At 43.8% G+C, this 13,479-nt stretch overlaps 1 protein-coding gene across 1 annotated transcript; it reads left to right on the top strand.

Moving 5' to 3' along the window:
• Nucleotides 1-316: 316 nt before the first annotated feature.
• On the top strand, nt 317-4,099 carry SLC35C1 (solute carrier family 35 (GDP-fucose transporter), member C1). The gene is made up of 2 exons (XM_015408091.1): nt 317-1,235; nt 2,535-4,099. Exons 1-2 carry the CDS (start codon nt 683-685, stop codon nt 3,092-3,094), a joined length of 1,113 nt encoding a protein of 370 aa, XP_015263577.1. The 5' UTR covers nt 317-682; the 3' UTR covers nt 3,095-4,099.
• The last annotated feature ends 9,380 nt before the right edge of the window (nt 4,100-13,479 follow it).

Below are 13,479 nucleotides of genomic sequence, written 5' to 3'. Positions count from 1 at the left end.
AGAGGGAAGTAACAGGTCAGCACTGCAAAGCATGTCTACAAGGAACCTTTGTCACATTTCTCCTTGTGGGGCGGTCCCGAGGGGAGAATAAGGAAGCGAACATCCTGGTAGCACAGGACGCTGTTACAGGGGAGGAGGGGGAAGAAGAGCCTCCGGCTGCCAAGGTAAGCGACCTCTCTAACAGCGCTCCACTAGAAGGAGACGCTAGAGAACTTACACATATCGGGAGGACTCGGCTCCTTTAAGGAGACCAAGCCCCCAGAAGCGCCACGCGTCTGCGCAGCCGGAGCTAAGCGCAGTAACTGGTGGGCCAAAGAGGAAGTGAGGGACGGGGCTTTCTTCCTGGGTCCCCGGGGTGTAGGGCTGTGCTTGGCAGTCCTTTGCAGTGCCCGCGTTCCCTGGCGGTTCTTCCCCATCCCGATTCCGTGCATGTTTCTTTGGAAGCATAGCCCTTTATTGCAATGGGCTTTACAGCCAAGTCAGCCAGCTTCGGATCGCAGCGTTCTCTCTCGCGCTGACCTTCCAGATCCCGCAAGGATCCGAAAGTGCCCTGTGCGTGTGTGTGCCTGCTCAGAGTGAGAGTGGAATCTTGCCATGCATGGCGGTGACCTGAGCGGCACCCTCTGCTAGTGAGTATTTGCCAGGCAGCTTCCTGCTTCTCTAATTCGCCTCCCTCCTTTCCATGATGAACAGGATCCAGCTGAAGCGATCCGGGATCCTCAAGATGGCCCTCAGCGGCTCATCAGACCCCCTGCTCGAGCAGGAAGAGGGGGAGGTTGGTAACAAGCAACCCTCGTTCCTGATCAGGGCCGTGCGGATCGCCACGGTAGTCTCTATGTACTGGTTTATCTCCATCACCATGGTGTTCCTCAACAAGTACCTGTTGGGCAGCCCCTCGCTGCGCCTTGATGCCCCACTTTTTGTCACGTTCTACCAGTGCTTTGTCACCGTCCTCATCTGTAAGGTGCTGAGCCTTCTGGCCTCCTGCTGCCCATCAAACTACTTGGACTTCCCCTCCATCCGCATGGACCTCAAGGTGTCCCGCAGCATCTTGCCCCTCTCTGTGGTCTTCATTGGCATGATTACCTTCAACAACCTGTGTCTCAAATATGTTGGCGTGGCTTTCTACAACGTAGGTCGCTCCCTCACCACTGTCTTCAACGTGCTGCTTTCTTACCTGCTGCTGAAACAAACCACTTCCCTCTATGCCCTTTTAGCTTGTGGGGTGATCATAGGTGAGTAGAATATCTCTGATGTGTTGGGACAAAGATTCCTTGAGCAGACACCTTTATAGTTGTGGAGGGAGATCAGTATATTAAAGTTCCCAAGCAGGGTGTCCTGTGTAGTATAAACCTCTGCATGTTTACATAGAAAGTTCTAAACTCAGTAGGGCTTACTCCCAAGAAAGTGTGCCCAACATTGCACCCTTAGGGTGTCTACTTAAGATCACTTATGCAGACTAATTCTTTCTGGGAAGTGCTGTGTCTTGGTGGCGTCTACTTAAGATCACTTATGCAGACGAATTACTTCTTTCTGGGAAGTGCTGTGTCTTGGTGGTAAAGCACATCCTGTGCATACAGAAAGTTCAGTTTCTGGCATCTCCAGTTAAAGACTCTCAGATGTGCAGGTTTTTGGCAAGGAGACTTTTCTGTACCTGGACAGCCACTGCCAGTTGAAGTAGACAGTTCTGACCTAGACAACTGTCAGACTTTGTATATGGCAGTACTGTGTGTTTCTCAGCATCCTTCTGTCGTGCTTTGGAAGGTCAGAGAGATGAGTTTTAATCTGCGCTGGTCTGTGTGTGTTTGTGGGGAGGGTTTTTTTGTGTGTAATTTGTAAGACTGAAAGTATGAAATGTTATCTGCTGCTAGTCTTCAGAGGGGCAGACTGAGGAACAAGTAGCGTTTTAAAGAAGAAAAAGGTCTGGGATGAGAGGGACTGATAAGCTAAAAGTATGTGAGATGTTCTTGACAATTTTAGATATCTCTATGATATCTGGACTGGAAAATAGTACAACAGTGCTTTTTGCACACATGAAGCTGCCTTATACTGACTCAGACCATTGGTCCATCAAAGTTGGTACTGACTATTCAGACTGGCAGCGGGTTTCTAGGGTCTCAGGTGGAAGTCTTTCACATCACCTGCTGCCTGATTCTTTTAACTGGAGATGTTGGAAATTGAAACTATGACCTCCTTTGTGCAAAGCAGAGGCTCTTCCACTGAGCCATAGCCCTTCCCAGCTTTTGTGCTAGAAAAACAGAGGTCGAGCAACTGAGAAAAGGTGGAAGGTTTTTTGCTTTAGAAAAATACTTATTTGTCTCAAAATATGAGATTGCTTTTACCCAATGATGTGTACATTTACTGTGGAAGCACAGCATAGTGGCTTGCATCCAGATAATATGAACTTGCATTTCTAAAAGCACTCTTAACCTCTTGTCCAACATGAAATCTAAGAATGTGTGAGTTGTTTATTTCATGTTCTCTCATGCTTTTCCGGAGTCTCTAGTGTGTCACCAATCCTATTTGTCTTGCAGGTGGCTTCTGGCTTGGTATAGATCAAGAGGGAGCAGAAGGTACTTTGTCATGGGCCGGCATAGTCTTTGGAATCCTGGCCAGTCTCTGTGTCTCACTGAATGCTATTTACACTAAAAAAGTTCTGCCTGCTGTAGATGGCAGCATCTGGCGTCTGACTTTCTATAACAACATCAATGCCTGTGTCTTGTTCTTGCCTTTCATGTTGCTCTCTGGTGAATTTCAGAGCCTGTACCACTTCGATAAGCTGGGAAGCCTCTATTTCTGGGGCATGATGACCCTGAGCGGGCTGTTTGGATTTGCCATTGGTTATGTGACAGGGCTCCAGATAAAATTTACTAGCCCTCTAACACACAATGTCTCTGGGACAGCCAAGGCATGTGCCCAGACAGTACTAGCTGTCTGCTACTATGAAGAAACCAAGAGCTTCTTATGGTGGACTAGCAACATGATGGTGTTAGGTGGCTCCTTTGCCTACACGTGGGTGAAAGGGCTGGAAATGAAGAAGGTCCAGGAGGAACCTGTTCCAAAAACAAATGAAAAAAGTGAGACTGGTGTCTAAATTAATCTAGCCTGCACCTCACTATGTGCATGTCTCCCAGTGTGCATGGAACTGAGCCTCATTAGAAAGAGAGACTGAGTTTGAGGCCTGCAAGGCAGGAAGATCCTGTGGCCTGAAAGCAGTGGGAGCAGATCCAAAGTCCTCCACACTTAAAGAGAGTTTACTGCAGTAATCATGGTAAAAGGGGAAAGGGTGTGATACATAGAAGGTGACATGGTGGTGGGATGGTTAGCTCCAGTAAAGATCTCTGTGTCTACCAATGCACTTTTTAAAATGGCTGCTGTCCCCTGTAGGTCCTACCTATGTGTAATTGGGTTGTTCAATGACCAATGAATGCTAGTTGGGTTGTGGCTGTAGTCCAATCTGGAGTATGCTCTCTGTGTAGGTGCATCTTGGCATCTTGCAAAACGTACTGAGCAACTCAGTGTATTTATCCTTAGAGCCAGTCTCTTGGCCAGCTAAGGACACCCAAGGTTGGTTGTTGACTCCTCCTGCCCTTGTGGGGCATATTTGTACTAAGAAACGTAAGGCCTTCTGTCAGTGAATAGAAATAGTCTGGAAGCACTCGAGTGTATGAGTTAAATAAATGCTGAAAAGCATTTCAGTCAGTGACATTCTTTCCAGCAAGTTTACTTGCAGGGGGAAGTCTTTCCTCTTGGTTGCCTCACTCTAGTAGTCCTGAACAGAAATGAAGGTCAGTATAAGAAGAAACAGGCTTTGGAATGTCTTCAGAACTGGTTTCCTCAAAACTCATGGACAAATTCTAGCTCCAGTTTCTCACAACTCCAAGATTAGTAATGAAGTGGGGGATATCAGTTGCTGATCTGACCTATGTACTTAATATACACTGAAAGAAGCAAAAATGCCCCTTTGTTCTCCAAGCAAATGGTTTCTGGTTTGTTTGTTTTTACTGTTTCCTTTGCTGAGTGAGCCACTGTGGGCTTTCTGTTTTGTCAGAGATTTTCTCCAACCCCAACCCACCTCTGCCCCAATTATTATTTTTTAACTGGGAAATTAATTTTGGCTTACATTGCTGATTTGTCATGATTAAACTTTAATAAAAGTATGATTTGTATTTCTGTGGCTTGATTTGTAGTAGTAGTGGGAAGGGGAAGCAAAGGGTCTTAATGATTATGGTAAGATGGAGAAAGAATGAGGAGCAAGCAGAGTGATAAAATCCTTAGATAAAATCTTGCCCTCTTCTGGACTGCTTTAAGGCACCTAAAGGTGTCTCCTGGCCAGTATCAACATCTACATAAACAATGGGATAATTGGTTTCTTTATCTGAATTTGAAATGAAAGCTAGGCTTTCAGGTTGAATGTGAAGATCTGAGAGGGTCTGTGGCTCAGGTGGAAGAGCATTTGCTTTTCCCCAAGTTCAGTCTCCTGGTATTTTCCAGTTTAAAGGATCAGGTAGTAGGTGATGTGAAAGACCTCCACCTGGCATCCTGAAGAGCCACTACCAGTCACTGTAGGCAACGCTGACTTCAATGCACCAGTGTTCTGAGTCAGGGTAAAGAAGCGGCATATGTATGTGATAGAAGAATTTGTTTAAAGGATTCTAGTTGACTGACAGTCATTTTGTCTTTCAACGGATTGCTTAAATTTGCATATTTCTAGAACCTCAGTAAAGGTGCACTTTTGAGGGTGTGACGGAAATTGTTCTTGCAAGTAACAAAGAAAAACTCATTAAAAGGAAAGGACATTTAATGTTTTTACTATATAGTAATGCACAATAAGTAAAATAGGGGATGGACCATGGCTGAATGGTAGAACATCAGTCTTGCATGCAGGTACAATCCTTAGCACTTCCAGTTACAGGCATCAGGTAATAAGTGATATGAAAGACCTCTGCTTGAGAACCTGGAGAGTTGCTAGCGGTCAGGATAGGCAGTACTGACCTTGCTGTACCAGTGGTCTGACTGCACATAAGGCAGCTTCGTGCATTAAAGCTTTTCTACATAAATTTTGCCACATCTCTTCCCATATTTTATTTGTTATGCTTTTTTATGGAGAGGTGTATGAAACGTATTGTGGCAAACCCATGTGCAACCATCAAAACTCTTCAATTATGCATCCCTCAATGACCAAGTATTCAAGCTGCTATGCGGCTAGACAGGTTTGGGGTATGTATTCCACCAGGGCTGTTTGCCCAGGGGTCACTGCTCAGCAGCTTGATTAAGGACTATAGAGTCACTAGAACAAAAAAACAACATGTAGCCTGGAGAAGACCCATTGCATCATTTGTGTTGCAGGAGGCTACTGCCCTGCATCTTTGTAGACTCATTCAGTGCTTAAACAGGGAGGCTATCTTCCACAGGGTTGGGTTGGGCTTTTTGCTACATACATCTCATCTGACTAATTTCCTCGGCATCTGCTTGTATAACCCTGTGTTTGGATCAACCCTTAATTCAAGGTGGGAATGTCACCAGTCTTTGATTATTCAGAAGCAATGAAAGTAACTCTACTTTGTTGTTGGCAAGCTTTACTAAGCCTGTTTTAAAAAGAAGATAACTGAAGGGCATTGTTATGACAGATCTTGCTACAAGTTTATATGAGAGACCAGCTGGGAAAACACACTTTTTAAACATTGAGTGGCAATAAGCAAGTTTCTACTACATCTGAGGGCAGGAAGGTGACCAAGAAGTGCACGCAGGCGTGGTTGAGGAACTAGTGATACCTCTCACACACACGACTTTCTTTATTGGTTTATTCATTTATTGGTCAGTTATCTTGACTCTAATTAGCCCTTCCTGGCTGCTAAGCCCTCCTCTACTATATGTAATGTTTGAGGAAATCTGGGTGAGCCTGGGCCAGTCACAGCCTCAGCCTAACCTCCCTCACAGAATTCTTGCAAGGAGAAGATGGGGGGGGGGATAACATAAACTGCTTTGGATCCCTCTTGGGTGGGGGGAAAGGCAGGGCATAAGTGAATAATAATAAATAATTTCCACTGAATCTGATCTGAGGCAAGGTTCAAACTCATAGCCAGAGAATGAACAGCAAATTAACATGCAACGTGATGCAGATCAAGATGTGCAAAGTGGGAAGCGGTGGGAAGTGACTGGGAATCTTCATTCCATCCTGTCATGTGGGGAGGGCACTTACCACTACCTCCCCCTACAGAAAATGCTGGTATTTCAGCAGATATCCTAATATCCCTTGCATACATTCAGTATTCTGATATACTATTCTGAAAAAAGAAATACATTAAAATACAGAGGATTTATAGTCCCTCTTGTTGAGCATACATATGTGAGGACTATAGTATGTGAGGAATATAGATCAATTAGTGCGTGATAGAAAAACATTGCCCCCCCCAAACAAAACGTTGTTAGCTACGGGGCTGCCCCCCACCTATATGTAATGGTTGAGGACGTCTTGTTTCACTGTATCTGAAGAAGTGTGCATGCACCCGAAAGCATATGCCTTGAATAAGACTTCGTTGATCTTAAAGGTGCCACCGGACTAAAACTTTGTTCATGACTCAACCCTATCATTCTTGACTTCAATTAATGTTGAAGCTCTACTCTGCATTTCTTCCCTGGGTTGCTGCTGCCTTCCTCAGCTTCCTTTTTTAAAGGCACAGGAGCCCTTCCTTAAAAAGACTGCCAAGCAGACAGTAAACGGGGAAGCTCTTCCTGGCATTCAGATGCAATGGCTAGGAAAGTTTCCATCTGCTGAATTTCTGCTTGTTGAGCACCAGTTAAAGACTGCAACAGAAATTGGAACGGCTAGATTCTAGTCCAGTGTACCCAGAGGTCATTTAATAGAAAAAGAGGTACAGGAGCTCGGCAAACAGATGGGGAGTGAGGGAGGCTCTCCCACCTCTCTAATCAACCCCCACCAGCCCCCCAGGGCTCCCTCACCCCCCATCAAGGCCCCGCCACCCCCATGGCCCACCCATCCCCAATCAAGCTGCTGCCGCCACCCCACACCAGCCAGGTGCCGAGAAAGGCAGGCGGCAGGGCTCCGGAGGCCTTCCCCGGGCTCTGCACCTCGGTGCGGGCAGGGGTAGGGGCTCTGCAATTTACCTGGCTGCTTCTTGCTCCTCGTGGCCCAGGGCTGCTGGGCACAGGGGGCGGGGCTTGTTGCATGTGCCTGCCCCCTAGGCTCTTTACTGCCGGAGCTCCGCTCCTGTGCGCTCCTGCAGGAAATGACCCCTGAGTGTATCTTAGAGACCAACAAGATTGTTGGGGGGTGTAAATTTTTGAGAGTCAAAGCTCCCTTCATCAGAGATTAGCAATTCTAGTGAGTCAGTCCGGACTCAGTAAACAGATTTTGTGCAGGTTATATTGTAACTGTATTATTATATGCATGTATTATGTGGACCTACAAGATAGAGGACACTCAAACTAAAGTTTCATCCCTGTTTCTGGCTATATCTTCAGCAAGCAACACAAATGGTGGGCTATACAAAAGATGAACTTATTGTACTGTACTGCATGCCATTATACAGTATGTGTACACATGCTTATGTTTCCCAAAGCTTCTATAATCCCCTTTGGCATAAAGCCCTGAGAGTACCCTACACAAAACACATTACTAGAAATTAAGTAAAACAGGAATCCAGTGGCATTTTAGAGGCTAAAATAATTTATTCTGGTATACATTTTTGTGAATCAAAGTAACCTGACTCACAAAAGTTTATATTGGAATAGATTCCTGTTAAGACTTTAAGGAGACTGCTGCTCTGGTTGGTTTGTAATTTTGGATTTTCAGGACAGTTGTATACTGTTTTGCAGTTATTATATTTCTTGATATGTTATACTTCCTCTTAATAAACATTTTAAAAATGAAAAAAAAGACTTTAAGGCGCTGCTGGATTCCTATTTTATTTGCTGTTAACAGACTAACATAAATACCCCATTTATTTATTTAAAATATTTATAGACTCACATTTCTCCCCCAATAATCTGGAACCCCAAGGCGGGCCACAACAATAAAACCAATGCATCATAAAAACACTGAAGTATAACCAGGGGTCATTTCCTGCGGGAGCGCACAGGAGCAGAGCTCCGGCAGTAAGGAGCCCAGGGGGTGGGCATATGCAACAAGCCCCACCCCCTGTTCCCTGCACCCCTCAGTCAGGCCACGAGGAGCAAGAAGCAGCCAGGTAAGTTGCAGAGCCCCCCCCCCGGCCCGCCTTCAGGTACCAGCTCTCCCTCCTCTATGAGGGCATATCTGTGTGTTCCCCCCCCCCTCAATAGCTAACAATCCAAAACAGTCCAGTCGAGCCTGAGTGGTGGGTGTTGCCTTCTGACACACATCCGGTGATGTCAGGGGGTGTGGCATATGCAAATAAGTTATGCTAATGAGCTCCTGCACCTCTTTTTCTACAAAATGACCCCTGAGTATAACCTTTAAAATAGTAATAACACCTTTAATATAATCATCCAGATGGAGGAGAGGAGAACGATATAAGCTGCTCTGAGTCCCCACTTGGGAGAATGGTGGGGTATAAATCAATTAGATAAATAAAAATCAGCCAAAATCCCTTCTAAAATATTCAGTCTTAGGTCCTCTTTGAAACTGCAGAGGGGAGGTAGGTCTTATAATGTCCTCTGGAAGAGTGTTCTGTAGGATCAGAGTGGCCACTAAAAAAGCCTGGCATTGGAAGTACTGGAGAAATTACAAAAACTGGAATATCATTTCATCATTTTCTTTTATTCTTGTATTGACTGAAAAAGCTGCTAGTACCTGCTTTAAATTGGGCAGATTGCAGGTTACCAAATGAACTGGTTAGGTAGCCTCTAGCTACCAGTAAATTACAGGGCTGCAAAAGCTCCAAAGGCCCTCAAGTCCAACCGCCTGTCTCCAACCAGAACCTTCCCTGCAGCAGTCCTTCCACATAATTTAGCCCACAAAGTCGCAAGCAGAAAAGAATATGGAGCATTGTATCAAAATGTTTGCAGAACTGTGCTTGCCAACTATTCAGCAAGCCATTGTAGTTGTACCTTTTTAATGACCTTAATGAGCAGACATTAGGAGGTTATGTTTGCCCTGAGATCTAAGGAGATCAAGGCAGCATACAGAGGGTTTTCTTTCTCAGTTTTATTTTCATAACATCCCTGTGAGGTAGGCCAGGCTAAGAGTAAGTGAAGATCACTCAACTTCATGGCTGATGGTTGATGATTGATGATGATGAATTGTCACAGTCAGATATTTTACTGGTAGATGGTGTTCTGCAATTCAAGGTTTAGTCAAGTTCTTGGGAATTGCTGATGTACCTTTGCAGGATTCTTGCTGTTTCAGGCAACACTGTCTTTGGGAGCTGAACTGGTGTTGTTTACTCAATGCCCAGAATGTCCAGATGTTTCTTGAGACTTCTAGGCACTGCTCCAAGGTCTCCAATGCCAACTGGCATGATGGTAACCTTCTTCTCCCAGAAGATAGATCCAGGTAGTCAGCTGTGTTGGTCTGAAGCAGTAAAACAAATCTAGAGTCCAGTGGCACCTTTAAGAGGAACAAAGGTTTATTCAAGGTATGAGCTTTTGTGTGCTCTGAGAGGAGTGAATGGAAAGTCTCAGTCTTATTTTGACATATTTATTGCTTAACAACTGTTGACCTTATAACCTTAGCTTATTTAGTTTTGTCTTTGCATATCTTAAAACATCTTCATCATGTTACATGTTAATTTGCTGTTCAGCCGGTCTATAAATTTGAACTCTTACCTTCCATTCCAATGTATTTGAAAAAGTATGCATGCACACGAAAGCTCATACCTTGAATAAACCATTGTTGGTCTTAAAGGTGCCACTGGAGTCTAAATTTGTCCTTCTCCCAGAGGCACTCTAAATCTATTCATAGGCCTTGGTATTTCATATTCTTCTCTTGTTTTTTCTTTTCTTTTCTGTTGGGATTGCAATGTCAATGATCCAAGCCCATTTCTCATTTTTTCCCCTACTATTTCTTGGGTTTTTTTTCTATCAGAGGTATTATGCTCCAGGTGTTTATCTGTTTGTTACTGGAAGTCCTAAAGAATCTTTGTTTCATCATTCTCTGTGATCTTGTCTAGTTTGTGCTCCCATGAATTTCTGGCCGATGGTAAGCCATACTTCTTGCAAAGATTCTAGTGCAACATAGCTGCAACTCTATCATGTTATTCTTTATAGTCAGTTCAGGCAGTTTTACTGCAGGAACAACTGTTTCGTTTCATCCTTTATCTTCCAAAGTCATCATTTGCTGTTATTAGTGGTTTTCTGAATCTTGGCTTTTATATTATGCGTCTTGAGTGCCTGCTGTTGCGCAGCTAGGATTTCTTCCCTTTCTTTCTTCAAGTGCCCATTTGGAAGCCCCTTCCAGGTATTTTCACTATCAGCTTGATCTCTATGTCTTTAAAATATTGGCCATGCAAGTGTTTTTCTTTCCAGTTGTGAAACTGAGTTTTGATTTCAATCTTTTTGTAATCTTCTTTGGTTGCTGTAACCTTAAATAAGGCTGCCTTGTACACTTCAACTAGAAGCTTCTCTTTGCTTTTCTTGGTTTAGTAATTCAGTGCTCATTTTTCTTCTTCAACAGCTTGCTTAACTTTCAGGAAACCTCTTACCTAATTTTCTTGGTAAATAAAGATGATCAGTATCACTTCTAGGGTGCAGTGAGAGATGCATTGTCTCTTGTGAGTTTTGCAGTCTATTGCTTTTAATTCTGCTTGTTTCCTGTCAATGATGCTTCATATCTTAGGCCTGGGACTATCCATGTGTTAGTTGCCTTTACCATGTTACCTCCATTTAATTTCTAATTCTTTCGTAGTGTTTTCCTCAACAAGGATATTTTGCTGTTGTCAGCTTCCAAAATTCCAAGATATATGTAGTTTTTTTTAACGCCCAGTGTTTTGATATTGTTGTTGTTGTTTCCGGTGTTTTGATGTTGTTGTTGTTGTTTTGCATCTTGATTTCTTCTTGTTCAACTATCATTTCTCTATTCAGTGCTAATGCTGCACACTTGTCAAAGCCAAATTCCATTGCTATATCTTTGCTGAATTTTCAACTGTATGTAGTAAAGAATCAATCTCTGATGGTGGTGATGGTAGTGGTGATTATGATGATGATGATGATTTGCATGGGGGTGAAGGGTACAGATCTCCAATGATCAGTCTTTTTTTTTTGTCAGACCAAAGCTGCCGCTAGAGATACCAAAATGTGGGCATTTATCCTGTGGATTACTGCACGGTTCTGTCCTCTCGCCAATGCCTTTTAATATCTATGTCAGCCTATGAAAATGTTTTCAAAATGTTTTAAATAAAGAAATAATAAATAATACTAAATGAGATGGAGTTGGGTATCATCAGGGCTTTTTTTCTTTTTTCTTTTTAAAAAAGAGGTGCCAGAACTCTCAAGAGGGAAATGAAGTTTTCAATTTGTATACTGAAAACTCATAAACTTTAAAATATTTTTTAAAGAATTTTGTTGAAGAATTTCTGGAACTCCTTTCTGGTGCGTTCCCCTAGGGGAGAAAGCCCTGGCATATCATCATTATGCTGATCATTCCTAATTCTGTATTTTATTGGGGAAATTATGGGGGGGGCACCTCTGACAACTGGAAAGAAGGTACACAGTACTAGAGGTTACAAAAATGCACAACGCCGTTTGTATTCATAATGACCAAAAATGACATATTGTCCTTGGTTTTTTGTCATTATAAATACAAAAGGCTTTGTGCATTTTTGTAACCTCTGATACTGTGTACTTTCTGTATTTTGTTGACCAAGTCTCCAAGTAAGAGTATGTGTAGGGGTACTTTTAGATGCAGGATTGCTAAAAGAGAAGCAGCTTGGGGAAACTGCCAAGAGTGCCTTCTTCTAATTATATCTTGTAAGAAAAGTATCTTTTCTTCTAGACTTAGAGGATCTGATCTGACTTCCCTGATCCATGCTACTGAACCTCATTATTAAATTGTTGTACCATACTCTGTGTGGAACTGCCATTAAATACAATTCTGAATTTTCATTTAGTGTAAAATGTGAGAACTTGTATTTAGACTGGAGCACACCAATGTAAACATTCTTGAAACAATTCCTATTTGTTTCTGGGCTACAGATTGTGGTCTACAGATTGTGTCTGACCCACCTGCCAGCTGCATTCCTTGAATCTTAAGCCTTGTTTCTGCTTATGGAGTGCCCTTTTGCTTTGTGGAGGCAGTTCTCCACTTATGGAATGCTAGACTCTTCCATACACACCAGGCCAATGTCTTTCAATAAGCTGGAAGGTCTGTGGTGATGGAGGAACATGCTCAGCTGATGACTTACTCCACAATAAAGAGAGGTGCAAGAGGAAATAAGGCAGGGGTGGCCAAACTTGCTAAACATAACAGCCACACAGAATAAATGTCAGATGTTTGAGAGCCGCAAGATATGAACAAATATTACACACATATTGTTATTGAAAAATATGCAAAATTGCTTTTTATTAACATTAAATTAGACTGTGTGAAAGAGCTGTGTGCGGCTTCCAAGCTGCAGTTTAGCCACCCCTGAAATAAGGCCTAGGATCCAAGGCAATGGTACTTGCTTGCCATGCCATCCCATAGACTTGCACTTCCATCCTCGACCCATCCTCAGCCATTACCCAACCCCAACTCACTGGAATGTGGAATGGGTTGACTGTGGTTTAACTTCTGTTAGTCTTTAGAAGGTATTACAAACTCAATTTTGTTTGAGAGGGCTTTTGTGAGCAGAAATATGTGTCATTTGACGTTTTGGGGGGCTGTTTATCACTCTTACTTCGTTTTGTTATCTGTGAATTATTGTTTCAGTGTTTTAAGAATTGTATATACTTGTGTACATATGTATCAAAGCCAATTTGGGCCCTATTTTTAGAGGAAATCTTTTTAAATAAATGCATATTTTATATGTGGTTTTAAGTAGTAGTATTTAAACAGCTTTGTAGGTCACCAGTGATCTCCCTACTGCCTTTCAGGTGGTCTATGAGGCCACAATGAAAATGATAAAACAAAATACTGGCCTGTTTCCCACCATGCAGTTTAGATAACTGAAGTGTCCCTTCAGGGTGCATTGATTTTGGCAATTCCCCCCTCCTGCTGCATAGGGTTGCCAAATCGGGCCGGGGGGCGGGGAACCCCCCGCTTCCGCGGCCCGATTTCCGGCGCAGGGAAATTCCAGCCCGGGGGAACCCCGCCCCCCCAAGCTGCGTCACCAGAGGTGACGCAGCCACGTTGCCGACGTTGGGGGCGTGGCTGAGCTCGTCGGAGGGGAAAACCATATGGTTTTCCCCTCCGACGAGCTCAGCCACGCCCCCAACGTCGGCAACGTGGCTGCGTCACCTCTGGTGACGCAGCTTGGGGGGGCGGGGTTCCCCCCGGGCCGGAATTCCCCTGCGCCGGAAATCGGGCCACGGAAGCGGGGGAGTCCCCGCCCCCCGCCCCTA

The sequence above is a fragment of the Gekko japonicus genome, unplaced genomic scaffold (assembly GCF_001447785.1).
Source record: "Gekko japonicus isolate JY-2015 unplaced genomic scaffold, Gekko_japonicus_V1.1 scaffold84, whole genome shotgun sequence".
Lineage (NCBI taxonomy): Eukaryota > Metazoa > Chordata > Lepidosauria > Squamata > Gekkonidae > Gekko > Gekko japonicus.
The sequence above is the reverse complement of the archived record's forward strand: the minus strand, read 5'-3'. Positions and strand labels throughout refer to the sequence as shown.